Raw genomic sequence first — 21,815 nt, forward strand, 5'->3', positions numbered from 1 at the left:
GACTGGAGCCAAAGCAGGGGTCTATGTGTGTGAGGGGGGTCATGGTCCGTAGACCTGAGGGCATCCAGGGAATTGGTATTTGTCTAATATCTTGGTCTGTGTCGTTAGGTCGTGGAGTCAGACCTGCTGTGGTTACGTGGCAGGGGCAAAGGCCTACTGGCTCAGAACCTGTTCTCGAAGCCTCTGGGTCACCCTTGGTGGAGTGTCCTGCCGAGACTGCCCAAACCCCCAACCTACAGTCCCCAGCTTCTCCTCCTTACCAGCTCCACTCCCCAAAGCTGTCCTCCCAAGCGGTACCCCAAGACAGGAACAGGTCTCCACAGCGAATTCAAGCTTTATTGCCATACACACTTCCTGCTTCCTAACCAACCCTGTACATGGAAACAGTCAAAGCCAGCCAGGGCTGGGTGAGGGCCAGGAGGGAGTAGGTGGGGTGCTGGGCGAGAGGGGACTGAGTTCAAAGCCTACCATACCCCAGCTTTCCCTGAGTGGTGCCAGCCCCAAGTCTCGGGGCTTATTTGTGCACTAGGGGAGGAGGCTCGTCCCAGGAACACCTTGTGAGGTTCCCAGGAGCCCAGTGAGTGCCCTCTGTCCACTGTAATGCCACCAAGCATGCGAGAGCAGCAGCTGCTGCATGCACACACTGCACGTCACCGAGGGAGCCCCGGCTGCAGGGCTGCCAGACGGCCAGGGCTCAGCAGTCTAAGCCAATGGACACGAGCAGGTCCTCAAGGGCCCGCAGCCGCTGCTGCGCCTCTTCAATGGCACTGTAGGTCTGGACTGTGCTGGCCACATGGAAGCGGATGTCATCAACAAGTGGAATGGAGTCTGTTTCTTGCCGGGCGGCCACAGCGGCCGCCTCTTCCCGCACCGCCTCCGCAAAGTCCTCTCGCTCCACCAGCTACAGAAGAACAAGGCTCAAGGCAGGCTGCCTCCCAGCACAGGCTGTGTCCTGCCCCTCACAGCCTCCCCTCTCTGCACCCCTGCCCACCTTCTCAATGACCTTGGCCATGTACTCAGTACACTGGTCCTCCAGCCGAGCCAGGCGAAACAGCTTGGCTATGCGCCAGATACCCACCACGTTGTCCTCCTCCAGCAGCTGGGCCAGGCTGCGGCCACAAAGCCGCTTCAGGCCAGGTAGAAGGTACATGTCAGCCACACTGAGCACGTCATAGACCAACTCAGGGGGCAGCTGTGGAACAAGAAGACATAGGGATACCAGTGATCACCAAGGGCTCCAAGGGCCCAGGGTGGAGGGAGGCCCCAGTGGGAATACAAGTGGCAGAGCTCTGGAGCCTAGCCCAGGTCTTTGAGGGTGCAATGCGTGGAAGAGATTGGGGGGAGAGGGCCCCATGCCTAAGGCAGACCAGTGCTTAGGGCCGGAGCCCTTCCAGGTGAAGCAGTGTGGGTTCAGTCCTAGACTTGAGCTCTTCATACCCAGCTGTGGGGTTCTAGGTGAGTCCCTCCACCTCTGTGCCTGCCTCCTCATCTGCGGAGCAGAGATACCCATGTCTGCCTTAAAAAACTGTTAGTAAAGTGAGCTGGAGATTCCGGTTTCTAGTCCACAAGCATGGGCATGGCTCCTTCCACTTGAAAGACCACACCGATGTGAGCAGGGGACAGCTAAGGCCTTGGCTGAGAAAGATCAAGGGTCCAGCTTCAGCCTAACCTCGGGTAACTCAGGGATCGAGCCTTCAGAATGCCACCCTGCCATCTAATTGACCTGCGGTCATATGGTCACGTGCACAAGCTTCAAGGAAACGCATTTCTCTTCCATCTTCTTAGGGGATACACCAAAGCACTGAGCAGGTATGTAACTAAGATCCCAGAGCTCCCAGAGACTAATCTCCTGTTGGACTGTGTCCAGAAGCCAATCCCCACTCTGAGCTAGTACGAATGTTCTTGGGGAACAAAGCTTCTTCACGGGGGAGCTTGTGACTCAGGATGACAGAGTCAACCACAGAGTGAGTGGCAGATGATGAGAAAGGAAGTGAGGGAGCAGGCCGAAGGGAGGCCGAAGGCAGAACCTAACAGAGGGGCAGGCTGACGGGAGCTGGAGGGCCAGGACAGGGGTCAACAGGAAGTGATGCAGGTATACACATTCCTGTGGCTCTATCTCAGTTGTAGAGGACAAAACAGGACAGGATGGGAGCCAAAGCCTGAGAGTCAGGGCCACCATTCCTACAAAGAACTTTCCTGGAGCACAGCATGCCCAGCTGAGTAGCCCTGTAGATACGACATGGCCCACCAGGCCCAAAACCTTACCTTCTGAGGAAAGGTCTGCAGGAACCTTTCCTGGAGAAGCCAGACAGAGGGACACCTGGGTCCCCAACAAGCCACCTGGTCTCTCAAGACCAACGGAAAGTATACTTCCCTCCTGCATGCTGCCCTGCTACCATGCTGTGCACATATACACCAACACAGGGGACCTTGGCACTGTCCACTGGCACTCATAGGGCCTGAGTCAAGAACTCTAGGGCAGCTAAGGGCAGGAATGACCCAAGAGCCCAGAACCCCACGGACCTTGACAGCCCAGGGCTCCGTTCCCCACTGCCCTCCCACTGGGTGCCGCACCTCAGTATGGTCACTGTATACATAGTACAGCACATGAGTGAAGATCTCTGGGGAGATGCCATGCAGGGTGACAACTGGGGGCTCCCCAGAGGCTGCAGGTTCCTCGCTCTCTCGAAAGTGGTCATCCAGCAGGGCCCGGAAGTAGTCGCTGCGGCCACAGAAGAAAGCCTGAGGGAGAAGAGTTCAGAAAGTACCAGGGCTGGCATCTGTCCCCAGGGAGCTAACCCGAGTAGGGATAGGAGGGGGACAGGCACCTTGTGGCAGAGGAAGCTGGAGCCGGCCACTCGGAAGCAGATATCAGGGCAGCTGCTGAAGCCATCGGGACATGGGAAGGGCAGCTCTCCTAGGTCACCCTGGCAGAGGAAAGGCACCCATCAGAGCAAAGCTGTTCGTGAAAGGGAAGCAGCTTCCCGGGCTGGCCTAGGAGGGGAACCCAACTCTGTGGGGCTTACCCTCCACAGCCCCACCCCTAGACACCCTTCCTGCCCATCAGGCCAGCATGCCCTTCAGTACCCGCAACTCAGGTGGCAGGGCACAGCCAGCCAGCAGTGCCATATCCTCCCGCAACCGGGGATCTGCTGGAGGGGGCTCAATAGTCAGCACCTTCACACATGTGCCAGGCTTGGAAGCCACTGAGGGAGAGGACAGCAGGGGTTTAGAGGGCTCCACCAGCACTACTGGCTGCAACCCAAGACCACGGCCTGAGACCCTGTACACACCGAATTCCGACACCTTCTCACATTTAGCCTCCAGGTCCTCGAGCAGGTCCCACAGCTGGCACTGCTTGGCCAGGCGTTCACAATCACTAACATGCTCCACACCGATGTCTAGGCGGCCTGGGGGTACAGGGGGCTGGGTCAGAACCCGAGAGTGATTCCTACTCAATGCCCGGGTTTCTTCATCCAGAAGGACCTAAGACCTGTTCAGTTTGTGGATGGGATGTGTTCTTTCCAAGCAAGCAAGTCAGGCTGGCACCCTGCCGGAGTCAGGATGCTTGCGTGCCGGGCACACCCCTCCTCCCCGACGGTGAGTAGCTTAGAAGGGGCACGTCAGCTCAGGGCCACCTTGGGTGTATTGCGGTCCCAGCCCAGGGGGTCAGTCACCTGTGTACAGGTACTGCAGCAGAGCCCCAAAGGCCACCGGGTTGATCTGTGGGCAGAGCAGAAATTAGAGATCAGAGGCCACCACCCAGCACGAGCTAACTGCTCGCCCAGAAGTTAGCACTCTCCCTCAGGGCGGACAGACGCACCAGCGGGTGCCTGAGAACCACAACGCTCTTGCCCTTCCACTTGGTGTCCAGCATGTTGGCGAAGTAAGTGCTGCGCGCACCTAGGACACAGCGATGCGCTCGGAACGGCTTTCCGTGCACCACGAAGACCACATCACTGTGGATGCCCTGTTCCAGGAGCCTGGGGAAAGCCAGGAAGGGATGCATCACTCAGGCAAATGCGGGTGCATCAAGACCACTCAACACACCCCGCCCACCCGAACCCACTGAAGAGTGCGCAGCAACCCCACCAACGATGCAAGCTCCGCCCCCAGCTCACCGCTGCAGGAAATCGTCGTAGTAATCCCGCCTCCTGCAGGATGCGGTGACCTGTTTGTAGTCGCGCAGTGCACGGCGAATGGGGTCACTCAGCGCCCCATAGAGACAGCGCTCTCCGTCGAAAGTGTTGGCCTCACAGCGGGCACCTATGATGCAATGCTCACCAGTCAAAGTGAAGGGACACTGATCTCTGGCCTCCCCTCCTCCCCAGCTCCCACGGGTAGAGTCCGGAAGCCCTTGAGGCCCTCCTTCCTTCCCAAGGTGTCCCAGGCAACCCTTGAGTCCTTGTGAAGGCCAAGGGCACACTTAGATGTAGGCATATTCACGAGTACATATCAGACGATTCGCAGCCTAAGTACAGACTGGATGGCTGGTCCGGTATACATCCATTTCGATGACTAGCAGATCTCTGCCCCAACTGAACACTAGCGGGGCACATGAGCACCTTAGTCTGCGACAGCTGCCATTATTACAAAACAGAACCAAGGGTGACAATGGTGGTGGCTGCCACATGGGGAGGCTGTGCAGGCCAGTACGGTGGCTAAGCACAGGGACTTGAATTAAGTGAGAGGTGCACAGATCTCGGTAGGAGCTCCAGTCTAAGCAGGAGGTACTGTAACTGTAAAGACCTGAGGTAGGAGATGGCTCAGTCCAGTGGGGCACTCAGGGACCGGTTGTTGACGGGCAGCCAGTAGGTGGGAGACCTAAGGAGTGGGTCCTGTGGAGTTTCACAGGCAAGTCCAGTTTTATCCTTTTGTTTTGTTCTTTTAAACAAGGTCACACAATGTAGCCCTGGTTAGCTCTGAACTTGAGAGATAATCCTCCTGACTCAACTCTCCTCTCTCCCAGTGATTGAACTACAAGTGTGAGCAACCATGCCCAATTGCTTTTTCCCCAAACACTCCTGAACTCCGTTCAGCTCTACTGTGGAAAAGATCCTCCTGCCTGCAATATGAGGATCAGACTGTAGGTGGGGCAAGAGATCAGTTTAGCAGACCAACGGTGGTATGGACCAGACACAGCCCTGGGATGGCTCTGGGTGTCAAAGGTGACATGGGAGAGTGGACAGAGGGTTAGGGGGTACCATTTGTTGACTTTGGGGTGTTAATAGGAAATCAAGGGTGCATGCAAATGTGTACCAAGGTCTCAGAGCTTACAGTCAGGCCCTGACCCTCTCTCACCGTTAGCCAACAGGTAGCGCACCAACTCCTCATGCCCACAGAGGCAGGCATAGTACCTAGGTTTAAAAGGGGGCAGCTGTCAGCAGGGCAGACCCACCCTATCCCACCCAGCTACCCCGCAGCTCACACTCACAAAGGGGTGCTGTCCCATTTGTCCCGCACGTTCACCTCCACGTCTCGTTGCTCCAGCAGGTACCTGGGCAGGAAGTTCAGAGCCTGAGTCAGAACTGCTTCTGATCTGGGAGAGGAGACCAGGCAGGGGAAGGAGGCACATTTCTCTGGGCTAGGGACCCCTCTGAGAAGGGTGAGACCTGGGAGTGCACAGGCCTGCAAGGATCAGCAACTGCGAGTTGGGTGGTAGCTTCAGGGACAGAGGCCAAGCCCAAGTTAAGAAGGCTGAGAATTTGGTCTTGTAATATTTGGGAGAGAGAAGGTGATGGGGCCCCTACTTCAGCCTGGGGAGGTGAAGGCAGAGAAGCCAGAGAAAAGCTGGTGCAGGCACTCTGGGAGTGGAGAGCAGGAGACAGGGGCAGATCTAGAGAAGAAGTGGAAAGAACAATTGTTAAGATGCTGAGAAGAAGAGGTCAAGAACTAGGAAGCCATCACTGGGACGCGGCAGCCCAAGGAGGATATCAAGGCAGGACCTGGGTTCTCAGAGTTGCAGTTACATTGAGGGAGGGGTCATTAGCTCTGAGGTGGCATCTGGTGTTGGGGACAGGCCTAAGGAGGCTTTGGGACAGAGCTGCAGCCTGGCCTCCTCTGATGAGAGCCAGGAGAATTTGGAAAAAAGGGCTCGGTCAGCTTCGGGAGCCCCACGGCGCCTGCCCCGCACGCCCATGCCCGACGCACCCTGCGGACACCCGCCCGCCTCCTGCACTGCAGGTCCTCACCGCACACGGCCCACGTCTCCCTTTCTGCAGCTGGCAAACAGGTCGCTGGTGTCCATGGCGAGGGAGGATGGACCCCCGGCCGAGCGATGTCGGGGAGACCTCTGTGCCGGGCCGGATGTAAACACTCACCGCCCCGCCCCTCGCGGCTCCGCCTCTCAATGCCCGACTGCGGCTCCGCAGCGGCGCCTGGCGTCCGGAGGACCGCTCGGCCTGAACCCCGCTTCCGCGTCCAGAACGCTTCTCACCAAGGCCCCACCCACTAACCTTAACCACGCCCACTTAGCCTTAAGGGGACCTCTAGCTTGGACTCCACCCACTCGTCTAGAGGACAGCTCAAACCTTCAGGTTCCGCCCATTCGTCCGGGAGAAAGCTCCCTACCAAAACCCCACTTCGACAGAAGAGCCTCCCCCGAAGGGAAGTCCGCTCCAGGCCCCGCCCACCTTGCAGGGGTTCAGCCCTGAGGACAACACCTCCCCCCGCCCTAGCACGCTGACCCTTAACCACGCCCATCCATCCTGAGACCTGCGCTGCTCAGGCCCCGCCCACAAGGCCGGGGCCTCGCCCACTAGGACCTTTCCGTGACTGCTCCAGGCTCAGCTCAGCCCGCTTGGGTTCCACCCAGAAGACAATACACTCTCTAGACGCTACCCACGACCCTAGCCACGCCCACAAGCTCCAAGAAGTGCCAGCCCACCCGCTCTTGACCCCACCCACCCACCCGGATGACCTCGCGTGCCCCGCCTATTTTCTCCCCTGCCCACCCCCCGGAAGCAAGAAACAGGCGTGGAGGCGGAGCGGCCCGCGCGTCTTGGCGGCTTTAATGGAGTCCGGGCGCGGGGAGCGGGCCGCCCTCGGGCAGCGCTCGGGGCCGGGCGGGACGGGGTGGGAGCTGCGCCCGCGGTCGCCTGCTGCGGTGGGGAAGCAAAGTGGCCCTGCGCGGAGGGCCGGGAGGGGCACGGGGCCGCGGCGTCGGGTAGTCCCGCGCAGTGGGCGCGTGGCCGGGCGCTCACAGGTGTGTGTCCTCTTCGAACATGTCCGAGTCCTCAGGGTCGCGCTTGCTGCCCATGAGCGCGCTCCAGCTGCTCGGGCCATTGATGGCCCCACCGCCGTTCAGGCTGGGCGGCTTCTCCTGCATCTCCGACTGGCTGTCGCTGGCCACGTCCAGCGTGGGGTTGTCGTGGCAGCCGTTCTCCACAAAGCGCAGCTCCTCGCCGTGCGACTGCGGCAGCGGGAGAGCGAGCTGGGCTCAAGCGGCGGCTGGCCACGCCCCCAGGGTGCTCTCTGGGGCCCAGTAGACAAGTTTCTGCAGCTCTAGCCTTAATTCTCTGCACTGTTAGAACTGTGACCTCCCTGGTGTCACCTGATCCCTCCCAACAGCCCACTGTAGATAAGAGACTCCCTGAAACTCAGAGCACATGAGTTGGGCGGGGGGGGGGGGGGGGATGACCAGGGCCTGTCCCCTTTCCCTATCGCAGGAGCTCTTGGCTCCAGGACACTGACTCAAAATGTGCACCTGCTCTCAAACCCTGAAGCGAGGGACACTGGGGGTAGGAAGAGCTGGAGAAGAGGAGGGGACCCCTGGTGAGACCGGCACCCGTTCACTGTGTACCTTCTCACAAAGAAAGCCACAGTACCAGCCAGCCTCAGTGAGAGGTAGACGCAGGCCCCAGCCTGGCAGTAATCACAACTGAGTTGGTACAGGTCACCAGGTGAGGCTGCTGAGTAGCACTGGCTGATTCCTGGCAGCGCCCCACCCTTTCCAAGCCCTACCTGGCCTACTCACCACGTGTTTCAGCTTGGGCAGCCGACGCTGCCAGCAGTTGTAGAGTAGGCCAAGCACAATGATGATGAAGCAGATGACACCAATGATCACCAGCACCACAAAAAGTGTCCCGTAGTCACTGCGCACCTGGGTGGCCCGCGCCTGGCAGCTGCTGGTGGTGGAGTAGTTCTGGATGCCAATCTGGGGGTGGGGGGACGGGATAGGGCCTCAGCAAAAGTCCTGAGAGCTACTAACATTACAGGTGTGGAGTTGGAACCCCTGGCAGGCCTGAGGCCTGGGACCTGGACCTGTGCTGACGGGCATTCTATTCTGTCCCTATTGGTTCATCTAAGAATAGCCCCAAGCTCTCCCAGTGACCACATCTCAGTCCCCTCATATCCTCACGGATTTCTGCCGTGCCCAGCACTGAGACTGTTCACCACAGACTGTTCTGATGAGAGTTGTAGCCCAAATAGATGAGGCCCCACACCTGTCCCCATCAATTACACAAAGCAAAAAGGTCTCTGGGGGACACTCAAGTCCACCCTTCAGTCGGTGCCCCAAGCACAGCTTCCACTTTAGGGGTAGGTGGTGTCATTCAGGCAGCCTAGCATCATTGGGGGCCATGTGGGGATGCCAACTGCAGCCCACAACAGGGGTGCCCAGCTTCTTCCCTTTCCCAGTGGTAAGATGGCAGGTGGCATGTGCCTCCTGCTGCAGGCTGCTCTGGCTGGGCTGGGCCAAGCTCCCTACAGACCAGCTTCAGGTGAAAAGGGGACCAAGGAAGATGGGGGTTATCGGGGATCTCTGGGGCAAAGGCCCGGCTCCGGCTCTTCCCTGCACTATGGGAAACCTTGCCAGTGTCCATTGTCCTTCTCTGGTCACAAGCCCAGATTTTCAAGGCTGACAAGAGCTTTGGGAGTCATCCAGACAGTGCAGCAGCTTTCTATCAGGCAGGCTTGGTCCTTACTACCTGAGTGACCTCAGGCAAGGCACCTGACCTCCCTGGGCTTCAGCTCTCCCTTCTCATTTAATCCTTAAACCTCGCGGAGGGGAAGAGGGGACCAAGGGAGAATCCAGTGTAGTCTGGACCTTGTAAACCTGGTGTATAGCCCAGAAACACATAGCACCTTTGCAGTGTGACATCTTGGGTATTGTCAAACACTGCAGAGACCCTCCAAAGACTGCACAGGTCATGGGTCAGGAGAGAAAGCAGGGGCAGGGGTGAGGATCAGGAATATTTGGATATCTGGACCTCCAGTTTCTATGTTCTGTAGTCAGCAGGGGCCAGGAGACCACACCTGCTCAGAGCCACCTCTAACAAGGGAGGGATGTTTCCCAGTTCCAGACATTCCCCACCACCCCAGGTCCCCCTGGAGGGGCATTGGTAGGGGCAGGGCCTATCTTGTTCCCCCTCCATTAGGTCCTGCATGATACTTCAGACACTGTCCTACTTAACCCCTCTCCCATGGCCACGCTCCCACTATGGCCTGCAGGTGTGCGGTCCTCCTGCTCAGTTGGTTGCCTGCACGTGCTCTTCCTATCTGGGGATGGCCAGGGCCCTGAGGCACACCTCTGTCCTGGAGCAGGCTGTGAATTCTTTGAGCACTTTTGAGAGGGATGGGAGAGGATGCTGTAGCGGCTGCCGAGTCAAGTCCCTGCATGCTTACCTCCTCCAGACTCCTGCGGATGCCACTGAGCATGGAAAGGACATCTTGCGTGGGTACCACCCCTGCAGGAGAAATGCCATCATCGCCACAGCACCTCTGAGGTGTCTCCATATCACCCAACCCCCTCCTAGGGCAGCCTGTCTGAGCTTCTGGTTCTAATCATGCCCATGTATGTTCCTGCTGACCTACTTCCCACCGAGTTGATTCCCTGGAACACCATATGACAGGTGTGATGCTGGAAGCATCTGCACCCCAAGGGTCCCCTCTCACAGTGTGTGGTGTCCATACCTGTCTCCTCATCACCAGAACCCAGGCATCACTCCACCCGGAGTCCTACACACTAGCATGCCGCCCTCTGGGGTTCCTAGCTCTTACAACCATATCTCTTCTTTCCTGAGCCCCCAGTTTGAGCCTGTGGAGGGACACCTCTCCCGTCTCCTCCTCACCCTGCTCGCCCACAAGTGTCATCAGCAGGTGCTGCTCTTTCTCACTGGGCTTGCTCAGAGAGATGTGCCAGTCCCCATGCTGGCCACTGCGGTGGCGTGGCAGGACCTCCTCCACCAAGGATAGGAGCTGGAGTCCCCGATGCCGCCGGAACACTTCCTAGGGGTTCAGAGGGACCAAGCTCAAGGAAGGGTGGTAGCCTGACGCCATCTGCCCTCAACCCATCTCCCAAAGGCCTAGATGGTCCTCTGGCTAGCCTGGTCGGCTCTGGGACCACCCGAGAGCAGGGGATAGGCAGAGACAGCCTGTTGGTTCACTTCCATCTGCAGGTGCCATGGTGTAAGCCTGTCCCAGGGCCACTCAGGTGGAGGGGACATGGATTTGTCCACAGACAATGACAAACCTTTAACTGGGGTTTGCAGTGCCCAGGCCTCTGGAAGCACTGCCCATGATGTCCATGGCAAGTGCAGTTCTGCGGAGGACACACCACTAAGTCCCCACAGCCACCAGAGAGCAGGGAGCCTGGCAACGGTGCATGGGGCTCCTCCTCTGGTCATCTCACCACGTGCCAGCACTGAGCCTTGAGAGTGATAGGGGTGCTTTTACAACAGGGATTGGAAAGCCAATAGAGACGGCTAAGAGGACCCTGGGAACTGGTCGAGGTATGGGGCGCGGCGAGGCGGCTTCTTTCCCCTCAGACTGTCTACCTCACTGTTTAGATGATCGTGTCAAATATAATTACACAATGTAACATGAAGATGAACCCAGCCCTCCACAGGAACTTAGTGTAGCAGGACTAGAGGCCAGGCTGCTGCCACAGGGTTCATGCCTACTGTTCGTAAAAAGAGCCCCTCCTTGGGTCCTCAGGTCCTCGTCAGCAGTTTCTTCCTCTTGTATATGGAAAACCTCGACTCCATTTCTTCCAAGAGCCCCATTTCTTTCCCCCAAAGGGAAAGAGACCCCTTTCCCAGATGCTCAGTTCTCCAGGGTGCTGTGGGAGCTGGGCTGTCAGAAGAGATCTCAACAGCCACCCTGGGTGATACCAGAGGCAGAGATGAACTGCTACTCTTGGGTTCCTGACTAGGATAAGGGCCTATCCCTTGGTTGTCATGCCAACCTGAAATCCACCAGGTTGACTTTCATGCTGGGCTTGTTCCTTGTTTTTATAGTGAATGCCCAGTGCAGCTCAGGTCTAGATACTCTCTCGCTTCCTGGTCCGCAGTTCTGTCCCACAACAGTCAGACAAGCCCAGGATCAAGTGGTCAGTGTCTTCACTGATATGGGAGGGCAGGACAGGCTTCTCCCTGCCTGTTCTGAGACTCAGAAGCCCTCAGTTGCTCTGCCACACATGTACCACCCCTTACAGTGTAGCAAAGTCTCCCGGATTCAGAGTTAGCTAGGAAAGGGAAAGCCCTGGCTTTGTAACTAAATGCACCAGGGTTCAAATCCTGCGGTTTCTTAGCTCTGCCCTTCAGCAACATTCTGAACCTCAGTTTCTCTATCTGAGATATGGGCTACCTAACACCCTGGAGTCACTCAATCAAATTCTGGAACAATAGCTGTCCCTCTGGGTCAGCCTTGCTTGTAATCCAGCCCTCCGCACTAAAGCAGGAACTCTCTGGTCCTCCCTGACAACTACCAAATGTCTCTTTTTCCGGTACTTCTTGTGCCAGGCAAAATATCAGATCCTTCATCTCTAAAGCAAAGATTCTCTTGGCTTCTAGAACGCCAAGGTCAGCTTGGCATTTACTGCTTCACCATTCTGTGCCTGCGCCTGCTGATCTCTGCTGGCTCCCTTCCTGCCTCCTATGTCTTAGGTAGAAACTAAGAGAAACTGGCTTTATAGTCTGCACCACTCCTCCAGATCTCAAATGCAAAATTCTGAAACCGTAGCTGCATCTTGTAAAACCGTCTCTGAGGGACAGCAGGTACATTCCTCCCCATCTTTTCCTGGAGACAAGAGGCTGAGTGTGGCCCACCACTTTTGACACACACTGCCCCATTCTCTTCAAACACAGGTCAAAAGGAAATACTGGATTACTGGATGAGAGAGAGATGAAGTCTACACATGGAGCTTGGAGATGGATACACCAATAGCAAACCATCTCACTGCCTGGGGAAGTGCATCTTCTCTTTTCTGTTTGGTTTTCTAACCCCTACCCCATGCTGGAGATAACCCAAGGTCTTGAGTGTGCTGAGCAGCACCACAGAGCCACACCCTAGCCCTGGGAGTTCATGTTTTCAAGAGAGTAAAACAGAGTGCCTCTGACCATGAGGCTGTCCAGCACTACTGTATGGGGAGTTTTCTGTCCTGTACTCCATAGCTAATGAACACTTGTGTTCATGTAAGCATATCTTTATGTTCGTGTAAGCATATAATTATGGAGACACCCAACCTCTGGCCTGCCTTGGCTCCCAGAATACTGAATATGTTCTTCATATTTCTAGTAGGCCTGTCTAGTCACCTGAGGAGGAAGGACCTAATACCACTGACATTAGAGACTTCCAAATGAAATAGCCCAGGCAGCCCACCAGCCTAGGAGCCACAGTCCTGGCTAGCATTATCAGCCTGATACAGCCTTGGGTATGAGAGGATGAACCGCAGTTGAGGAATTGCCTAGAACAGGTTGGTCTGTAGGCATATTTGTGAGAGATTGTCTTATTGATTGATGCAGGAGGGCCCAGCCACTGTGGGCTGCACCCTTCCCCAGGAAGGTGGTCCCGGGCTAGATAAAAAAACCTTGTTAAGTATGAACCTGGGGGGTGGGGGGAGGTATGCAGCAGGCAGTGTTCCTTCATGGGTTCTGCTTTGGGTTCCTGCTTTAGTTCATGCCCTGACTTCCCCCAATGACAAACTGTTGCTTTTTGTCTGAATGTTTTATCACCCCAACAGATTAAGATAGGACACCATCTTGATCACATGGAGGTTCCATATCCCATCAGGGAGCCCATAAATGGCTGGCTCAGTGACTGATGGCCTAGCACATGAGCTATGCAAGGCTTTGAGGGCATTTCTGTCTGTGTCTGTCTGTCTGTCTGTCTGTCTGTCTGTCTGTCTCTCTCTCTCTCTCCCCCCCCCCTAGAGAGCAATGAACAAACGCCAACAGATGTTGTTTATAAAAAAGCTTAAGAAGAGATAAAGTGACTGGGGTGGGGTAAACATCCTTTCTGAGACTGCATCTCACTATGTAGCCCAAACTGGCTTTGAACCTCTGATTCCCCTGTCTCGGTGGCCACAGTGCTGGTATTGCAGGCATGTGGCACTGTACCCCTCATGAAAACAACTCTTTAAAAAAGATATGGTTGGACAACAGTGGTACTTGGCTGCAGTCCCAGCACGTGGAAGGTGGGTGTGGGAGGTTTGATCGAACCCAGAGATTCTAAGCTATCCTGGCCGATATAGCAAGATCCTGTCTTGACAAAACCCTACAGACAAAAGAACAGGTCTTGATCTCATTAGAGAATAAGGCATGTAGTACACAGGAAGAAAAAGTCCCTTCAAACTGAGAAGAGGGAGGGGCCAAGGATGCAGCTCAATTGGTAAAGTGTTTACCTAGCACGCAGGAGACCTTGAGTCTGATTCCTAACACTGAATAAAACCAGGCCCTCGGGAGGCAGAGGCAGGCGGATCTTTGTGAATTCGAGGCCAGCCTGGTCTATAGAGCGAGACCCAGGAAAGGCACAAAGCTACACAGAGAAACCCTGTCTCGAAAAACAAAAAACAACAACAAAAACAAACAAAAAAAAAACCAGGCCCTGCAATCCCAGTACTGGGGAGGTGGAGGCAGGAGGATCAGAGTTCAAATTTACCCTTGGCTACATAAGTATGTTTGAGGTCAGCCTGGGCTAGAAAGAAAAAACAAAACCCAAAACTCTAGGAAGCAAGGAAGAAAAGAGCCCTAGAATTTTTAAGTAGGAAAGACTTCTTTTTGGTTTTCCCTAAGTGGTAGGTGCTGGCTCAGCTCAGGACTGGGCTGGCCTCTCACAGCCCCACTGTGGCACCTCCCTCTGCCCCTCTGGCCCTTCCATGTGGCCAGCTCAGCACTCACACAGTCTACGTTCTCCGTCATGTTCAGGATGATGTAGTTCTTCCCAGCCAGGTTGCTCCAATCCTTGCAGATCACCTGTGCAGGAAACAGAAAGCAAGACCCGGAGGCCTCAGGAGAGACCTCAAAAGAGACCTCTGGAGAGACCTCTGGAGAGCAGGAGGAGGTGCAGGCCTGAGGTCTGAAGACAATGATGTCCTCCTGAGCTGCCATGCCAGGGAACCCACCCCAAGTGCGTAAGACTAAACGGGGGTCATAAATGAAAAGAGAGGCTTGGCCTGTCCAGATGCCTGACTGTTTGTGATGTCCTTTTGCCCTTGAACTTCTGGGGACTGAACACCCCACCACCACCACCCCACCCCACCCCCCACCCACCCCCGCAGCCTGTGTGTATGAACAATGACTTGAGTACGTGAGTGCTAACAGTTGAGGCGGGAAAGGTGTGGTCAGCCCCCACCACATCGCTCTGCTGCTGACAGCCTGAGGACCCTGGGGACAGTAGATATCCTTACACAGAGGGTAGCTTGCACCTCCGGCCTACCTGAGTAGAGTCCCAAGGTGTTAGTGAGCGAGCTTCGGCTGCCAGACCCTCCAGGGGCTTCTCACTGAGACCTTCTTGTCCCCAGGTAGCAGAGGAAGGGGTTGATTCTGTGTCTTGGGGTCCAGGTGGGAGAGAGTCTGGGGTGCTGGGGTAAAGGTGACCCTCACTGGGGACCTCAGTCCCACTTGGAGCCACTGTCTGTGGGAATGAGGAGGGTGGCAGTGCCCCCTGCTGGCCATCTAAGCCAGCTGCTCCCAGGGTGGCCTCCTCACCAGCTCCCTGGGTGACCTCAGACTGTACCCCCAGCCCCCCAGCTGGCCACTCCGTGCCCCCAAACTCCTGGCTATAGTTCTGATCCCCCAGGGCCACTGTACTTGGGGTAACTGACGGCATTGAGAAAGCAGGCTTCACATTGCTCTCCACCTCCATGCCTGATGTGGCCCGGTCCCCAGAATCCTCCTGCCTGTGTCTGTTGGCCCCAGGACCCTGGCTGCTGGGGCTGCTGACACTAGGTGAAGAGTCGTGGGCCTGCATGGTGGTTCCTTCTGGGGACCCGCTCACGGGGAGCAGTTCTTCCTCCTCCTCCTCTGCTTCTTCCTTCTCCCTCTCCTCTTCTTCCTTTTCCTCCTCCTCCTCTTCTTCCTCCTCTTCCTCTTCTTCCTCCTCCTCCTCCTCCTCCAGAGGCATATGCCAGGGAGGCTCAGCAAGATCCGTCTTGGGCAGGATGGAGGGGAGGTTTGGCAGGTCTTGAACCTGGCCTGGATCTTCCATGGAAGCCACCTTCTCAGTCAGGTCTGGGAAGACATAGTCTAAGGAAAGATGGAGAGCTAGCTCACAGACTTCATCAGAGTAAAAGAAGAGTGGTGTTGCCATGGGGATGGAAGGATACAGGGATGCCAGATGATGGGCAGTGTTGGAGAAGAATGGGAAGTGAGCTGGGGAGGAGAATGAAGCCAGCCCACCGGGACACAGGGAGCTGGCTGTTCACGTTTCCCCTTATAGTAATAAAAATATAAATTTAGGGGCTAGAGAAAATGGCTTGATGTTAAGAGCACTGGTTCAATACCCAGACTCACACTGCAGCTTCCAACCATCTAGAACTCCAGTTCCAGAGGATCCGACATGTTCTTCTGCCCTTCAAGGGTACTGCATGCACGTGGTGCACAGACATAAGTGCAGGCAAAACACTCACACATGTAGTGGTATTTGCTCGGTCCATGACCTTGGGCTATATGGCCCAAAGGAGGCGGTGCTTCCCGCCATTATACATGAGCTCTCATAAGGGGTCGGAGAAGGGTCACATGCCCTGCTCCCTGCTCCTGCTTACGAGGTGGATTCACTCAGATTCGCTCCTGGTCAGATCAGAGGACGACTTCTGTCTACTCCTTTCTGTAACCTTGAGTGAATCCACCTCGATATACACAGATATATAAAATAAAATGAAATAAAATAAAATAAAATAAAATAAAATAAAAATATATAAATATATAAAATAAAAATAAAATCTCCCAAACAAAACAACAACACAGATATATAAAATAAAATAAAATAAAAATATATAAATATATATATATAAATATATAAAATAAAAATAAAATCTCCCAAACAAAACAAGTTTCGTCATGACCAGAAGAAACTTAAAGGAAGATTTGTTCTGACTCATAATTTGAAGGGGTACAGACCATCATGGCAAGGGGGTCATGGCAGTGAGGGTCTCTGTAGTAATGGGACCTGTGTTTGAAGGTACAGCACCCACATAAAAAGATAGGTGTGGGGCTGGAGAGATGGCCCGGAAGTTAAGAGCACTGGCAGCTATTCCAGAGTACAGCAGTTCAGTTCCCAGCCCCCACATCGGGGGCTTACAACTGCCTGGAAGTCAAGTTCCAGAAGATACAACGCCCTCTTCTGGCCCCTGTGGGCACTGCACATGTGGTATACATACATACATACACTCAAGCGCACACACACACACACACACACACACACACACACTTACTTATAAAAATAAATCTTTTTTTAAAGGCCAAGTTTGATGATGCTCATCTGTAAATCCAGGCTGGGGAGGCAGAGATAGGTAGATTCCTGGTGCTCACTAGTGTGGTGGTGTTGTGTTCCCCAAAATATTGTGTACTCTTATAAACTTATTTGGGATCAGAGAACAGAAAAGCCACTAGATACTTAGGATAGGCAGTGGTAGCACTCGCCTTTAATCCTAGCATTCCAGAGGCAGAAATCCATCTGTTCAAGGATACAGCCAAGCATGGTGACTCATGCCTTTAATCCCAGAAATCGAGCCTTTAATCCCAGGGAGTGATGGTAGAAAGTAGGTTCGCTCTTATTAATAAGACTCTTTAAGATTCCTGATACACACTAGCCATTCAACCTAGCCAAGTAATTGAGCTCTGGATTCAGAAACCCCACCTCAAAAGAGGAAAAGGAGATAATAAAGTGGAGAATGATTGAGGAAGACACCCAATATCAACATCTGGCCTTCATATGCACATATGTACCAAATGTACACATATGAACATAGTCTCTCTCTCTCTCTCTCTCTCTCTCTCTCTCTCTCTCTCTCTCTCTCTCTCATGGGGTTGGGGAAGGACCCAGACTTCACACATGCTCAGCATGAGCTCTACCACCAAGCTATGTTCCCAGACCAGGAAGTTCTGAACTAGGAATTTTATGCACAACTAAACTATCTTTCAATTATGGTTGCCAAATAAAGGCATTTCATACATGCAAGGACTTAAATGTTTTACTCTCCATGAATTCTCAGAGAGTTATTCGAGGGTGTCTTCTGGGGGAAAAAGAGACATGGGAAATTAAGAAACACAAGAAGACTGTCAATACAATAAATCTCAGAATAGAAGTGGCATTGTAGGTCTAGGAAGCAGTTGGTAAAAATAGAACAAGAATCTAGAGAGAGCTGAGAAGAACAATTGCCAAAAAAAAGTTGTTTCCTTGTAGTAAAAAAGCATGACTTATATGGTGGCTCGCTCCTGTAATGCTACCATGAGGCAGGAAGACCGCCATGAATTTGAGGCCAGCCGAGGCCACACAGTAAGTTCCAGGCCAGCTTAAGCTACAGAATTAGACCATTTCAAAAAACAAAATAGCAACCAAGAAGGTCCGGCTTAGAATCTGAGCCATCTTAGCAACAATGGGAAGCCCCGTGAGACACATACAAGCAATTAGAATATCCTGGCTGCTGTTTCTTATGTGTGTGTTCTAAGAAGTGGAGCCTTGGTCCCTCAAGGTCCTCCTCCTCCAGCTTTGCACAGCACACAGCCTGGAGAGAAGGTAGCCAGCTCCCCACACAAGGAGGCATCTATGACCTCCAGGGGACAGGGACCACACGCCCACGGAGGAAACCCATGGCACCCCTGAAACCAAGCAGCCTAGTGTTGCCTTTGTAAAGCACAAACGAACCATGAGGACTCACAAGACATTTGGGGAAACCAGCCCCGAGAAACAGCGGTGAGCGAGCCAAGCAGCGGCCTGGAGAACGGCGTGAACATAGCAAACAGGAGACAGTGAGAAGGTCGTATTCAGTTTCCAGAGACCCAAGAGGAAGCAACCCCTCAAAAGCATGAACATGAAAGAATAAAAGCGCCTTACTACAGCCAGGCATAGTGGATACTCTTGTAATGCAGTACTCCAGAGTTAGAAGCTGGCAGATCCGAAGTACAAGCTAAACAGCAAGTTCAAGGCCAGCCTAGGCCTTGAGAATAAGCAAATAAATAGCTTAAAAACAAAAGCAAAACAAAACAAAAAAACCTGTATGCCAAGTGTTACAAAACATGCCTATTGAGGCAGGATTGCCATTAGTTTGAGGCCAGCCTAAGCTATATAGAAAGACCCTATCTTAAAACAAAACTTCGATACAAGCAAGAATGTACAATTGCTAGGCCTATTGAAAACTACAATGCAATGTAAAAACCATAACTGAAGTGGCTGGAGGGCCGCTTCATAGGAATCCTGGGGAGTAGTCTGAGGGTGTGATGGCTGCTTAGGGAAACATCACCAAGTCCTCACAAGAGCCCACTGGGATGATCCAGCCTGACAGATCAAAGTGCAGGTCAGGGAACTCACTGCAGTGCCTCAGGAGACACAGAGCAGAGAGAGTGAGTGTGGGGAGGGAAGACTCAGGACAGGCCCCTGGGAGGCAGAGCTGATGCAGAATGCGAGCTTAGCAGATGACAGACATCAGCACGGTGGCCCCAACAGAGCTGCTGAGTCCAGAGCGGGGTTCAAAAGAGCCTTCCGGGAATACTTGAGGCAGCCAGTGGGTAGCAAGGCAGCAACCTGGGTAGGGGGAGCCCTCCTCACCAGAGTTCCATCAGGTGAGGAAGTCCTCAAGGGGACTTCATGACTAAAGTAATCCCCAAATGGGGTAGGTGGGGCAGCATGGAACCCAAAGTGGCCGTGACTACCCACAGTCGACTCTCACACTCGCAGGCCCATTCATGCTCGATGTGGAGGCCTCATGAGGCACCCGAGTCCCCTCCCCACCCTGAGAATATATAAGCCGTTAACAACTGCTGGGGGAGGGAGACTCTTCTTCCCTGGTGTTTCCAGTAAGTTACCCGATTAAACTCAGCAGGACTTGGGTGGATACATTTCTCTGCGCTGTTGGCTCACTCGGGAACAGGGTCACAAATAAACCAGAGATGAGTGTGGGGGAGGGCAGTAGCACTGTCTCTGCCATGGGTGACGAGATAGGTAAACTGAGGCTGCTCCCTAAGAGGGGGACATCCTGAGGAATCCCAGGATGAATGTCTCCCTCCATGTTGCATGGGGTGATGTGGCCCCTTGATGGCTGGGGTCTGCCCCCCAAACAGATAACGACTAGAGCGAATACTGTGATCCCTGACAGTAGCGTGAATGAGATGGGAACCTGGGCAGTCTGCGGCCATGGAATGCCTGTGCTATGTTCAGCCAGGCCATGGAAGCTACCCATCTGCCCAGAAAGGACTGTCCTGCCTACAGAGAGAAGGACAGCGGGGAAAGGACACACGGATACTGTCCTCTGCGACAGCCTCTGATTTGTCACAAAGGGTGGGGGGTGGGAGGAGGGGATGTGCCCAAGAAGTCTGTACACATGGTGAGACACAACACAGAGGGAATATGGATTAGATCTGTGCTAAGAGCTCTTCCTGAGAACTGTCGGGGAGAACCAGTGAAGAGGAGAGGGAGAGCCAAGGGAGAGAAGACAGCCCACAGGTCCAACCTCTAGTACAGAGGAAGGGAAAAATCTAAGAATCAGCACGCAGACAGGGCCTTACTAATGACTTCCAGGAATCTTTGGGGCTTATGGGGTGTGCTGCCTCTGGACTGCAGGATTCAGGAAGGACTCTTACGTCAAAGAGCTCCTCACAGCCTGGCTTGTGAGGTGGCGGGAGGAGGCACGGGTGCTGTGGAACCTGAATAATGTAGCCACTATGCATCCCTCCAGACAAAAGCAAGATGACCTGAAGCAATGCAAGGTTAACCAGTCCCTGGCAGACACTTAGTATTACTACTAGCTGAGGTCTCTGTCAATACCGGACACTGAGAGACAAGAGGGAAAAGACAGACTTTACTGGGGGAATCGGGTCTGAAAGGCGATTGATGGCATGAGAGGGCTGAATAGGTCCGTGGTCACAGGAGAGTTAAGAAGCTGATTCAGCAGTGTGCTGGGCAGTCTCTGTCAACTTGACACAAATTAAGAGTCACGTGGGAAGAGGGAACCTCAACTGAGGAAATGCCTCCACCAGATTGTTCTGTGGTCATGTCTGTGGGGCATTTTCTTGATTAATGATTGATGTGGGAAGGCCCCGCCCACTGTGAGCAGTGCCACCCCAGGCTGGTGGTCCTGGGCTGTGTAAGAAAGCAGGCTGAGCCAGCCATGGGGGACAAGCCAGTAAGCAGCTTCCTCCGTGGTTCCTGCCCTAACATCCTTCAAGGATGGACTGTGATGTAGAAGCGTAAGCCAATTAAACCCTTGCTTCCCCAGTTTGCTTGTGGCCATGGCGTTCATCACTGCAAGAGAGAGTAGACCAAGACAAGCTGGGACCTCACGAACTTGTGTGGCGCTCTAGTGGCTTTGCTGAGCCCCACGGCGGAGCGAGATCCTTATGAGGCAGGGGAGGCTCTGGCAGAGCTGAAAGACTTAGACTGGAGTGAAAATTGGGTTTGTAAAAAAAAAGCTAAAGCTTCAAGAGGGGATGCCTATGGCAAAGGATGAAAGGATCGTGGAAAGGAGAGGTGGAGATGGTGCAGACACTTGCCTAGGAGGCACAAGGCTCTTCCATCCCAGCACGGCAAAGAACTAGCCAAAAAAAAAAAAACAAGTAACTGTGATGGCTAGCCAGAGGAAGAGCTGCAAACACAGCATGCGGTCGCCCTCTAGGACCACATCTGTGAACTGCAGCAGCTCCAGGCCGGCTCCAACTGTCCTGGTCCATCTGCTCCAGGCACCTGAACTCAGGTTACTAGAGTCCCTGCAGCAGCCCCTCAGGCTGAAACCAAAATCCAAAAGCCTACCTGAGGTTGAGACACATCAGAGTACCCAAGGCACCCAGATGCAGCCACAGCTGACAACTAGAGACTGCCCAGGAGACAAAGGGCCGTTCCCCAGCTAGCCTGTGCCCAAGAAGTCATCCTCAGAGTGGGGGCCACTGAAGAGAGGTGAATGATCTCTCAGACTTGAACCACCCCAACAAGATCAAGCTAGGTCACAAGACACAGCGGCCCAGAACGATCGGACACCTCCTAAATGGCACAGAGGCTACCCGACTTTCTTCTGGAATGGCAAGGGAACAATGCTGTATAATTACAGCGCCACCTGGTGGCTTTAGTTTGAAACTAACTGTTCCCTAGGTCCTAGACAACGTGGTTTCCAAACCCTACAGACTGAAGACTTGCTTCTCAGATGAAGAGCCCAGGAGTGGAAAACATGGCCTGAGTGTGAAGAAGCTTGTCAGCACTGTGGCGCTCCAGCTTCTGTGGAGTTAAAGACACTTCAGAGTCATTTTGTTCAACACCCAGACTCAGGACCCACACGAGAAGGGGCGTGACCAACTGTCATTTTCCTGTCCACCGTATCTCTGACCACAGCCACAGTGGAAAGCTGGGGCTGTCATCGAAGAGGCTGCTTTAGAGGTCCAGGCAGGAGCCAT

The 21,815-nt window shown here is 54.1% G+C and overlaps 2 protein-coding genes across 5 annotated transcripts in view; both read right to left on the reverse strand.

Moving 5' to 3' along the window:
• Positions 1–316: 316 nt before the first annotated feature.
• Positions 317–6,385, reverse strand: Abtb1 (ankyrin repeat and BTB domain containing 1). Of its 4 annotated transcripts, none has more exons than XM_028854313.2 (12): positions 6,151–6,385; positions 5,435–5,497; positions 5,302–5,357; positions 4,122–4,266; positions 3,824–3,983; positions 3,678–3,723; positions 3,294–3,410; positions 3,088–3,206; positions 2,829–2,927; positions 2,575–2,742; positions 992–1,192; positions 317–901 (listed from the first exon to the last, which is right to left on the reverse strand). In XM_028854313.2, exons 5-12 carry the CDS (start codon positions 3,875–3,877, stop codon positions 695–697), a joined length of 1,011 nt encoding a protein of 336 aa, XP_028710146.1. In that variant the 5' UTR covers positions 3,878–3,983; positions 4,122–4,266; positions 5,302–5,357; positions 5,435–5,497; positions 6,151–6,385; the 3' UTR covers positions 317–694. The 4 variants fall into 4 exon arrangements, with proteins under 4 accessions (XP_028710146.1, XP_028710129.1, XP_037059804.1 ...); XM_028854296.1 differs by having other exon boundaries at positions 6,192–6,359; XM_037203909.1 differs by having other exon boundaries at positions 3,315–3,410; positions 6,192–6,343.
• A 600-nt stretch (positions 6,386–6,985) lies between these two features.
• Positions 6,986–21,815, reverse strand: part of Podxl2 (podocalyxin like 2) — a 34,028-nt gene continuing 19,198 nt past the window's right edge. Inside the window, exons 3-8 of the mRNA XM_028854339.2 lie at positions 14,656–15,464; positions 14,118–14,192; positions 10,071–10,227; positions 9,625–9,686; positions 7,976–8,155; positions 6,986–7,411 (exon numbers count right to left, since the gene is read on the reverse strand). Of these exons, the coding sequence (XP_028710172.1) occupies positions 7,199–7,411; positions 7,976–8,155; positions 9,625–9,686; positions 10,071–10,227; positions 14,118–14,192; positions 14,656–15,464 (1,496 nt within the window). The 3' untranslated portion in view covers positions 6,986–7,198. The remainder of the gene's footprint in view (positions 7,412–7,975; positions 8,156–9,624; positions 9,687–10,070; positions 10,228–14,117; positions 14,193–14,655; positions 15,465–21,815) is intronic.

Source organism: Peromyscus leucopus, chromosome 3 (assembly GCF_004664715.2).
Source record: "Peromyscus leucopus breed LL Stock chromosome 3, UCI_PerLeu_2.1, whole genome shotgun sequence".
In the NCBI taxonomy this organism is placed as follows: Eukaryota; Metazoa; Chordata; class Mammalia; order Rodentia; family Cricetidae; genus Peromyscus; species Peromyscus leucopus.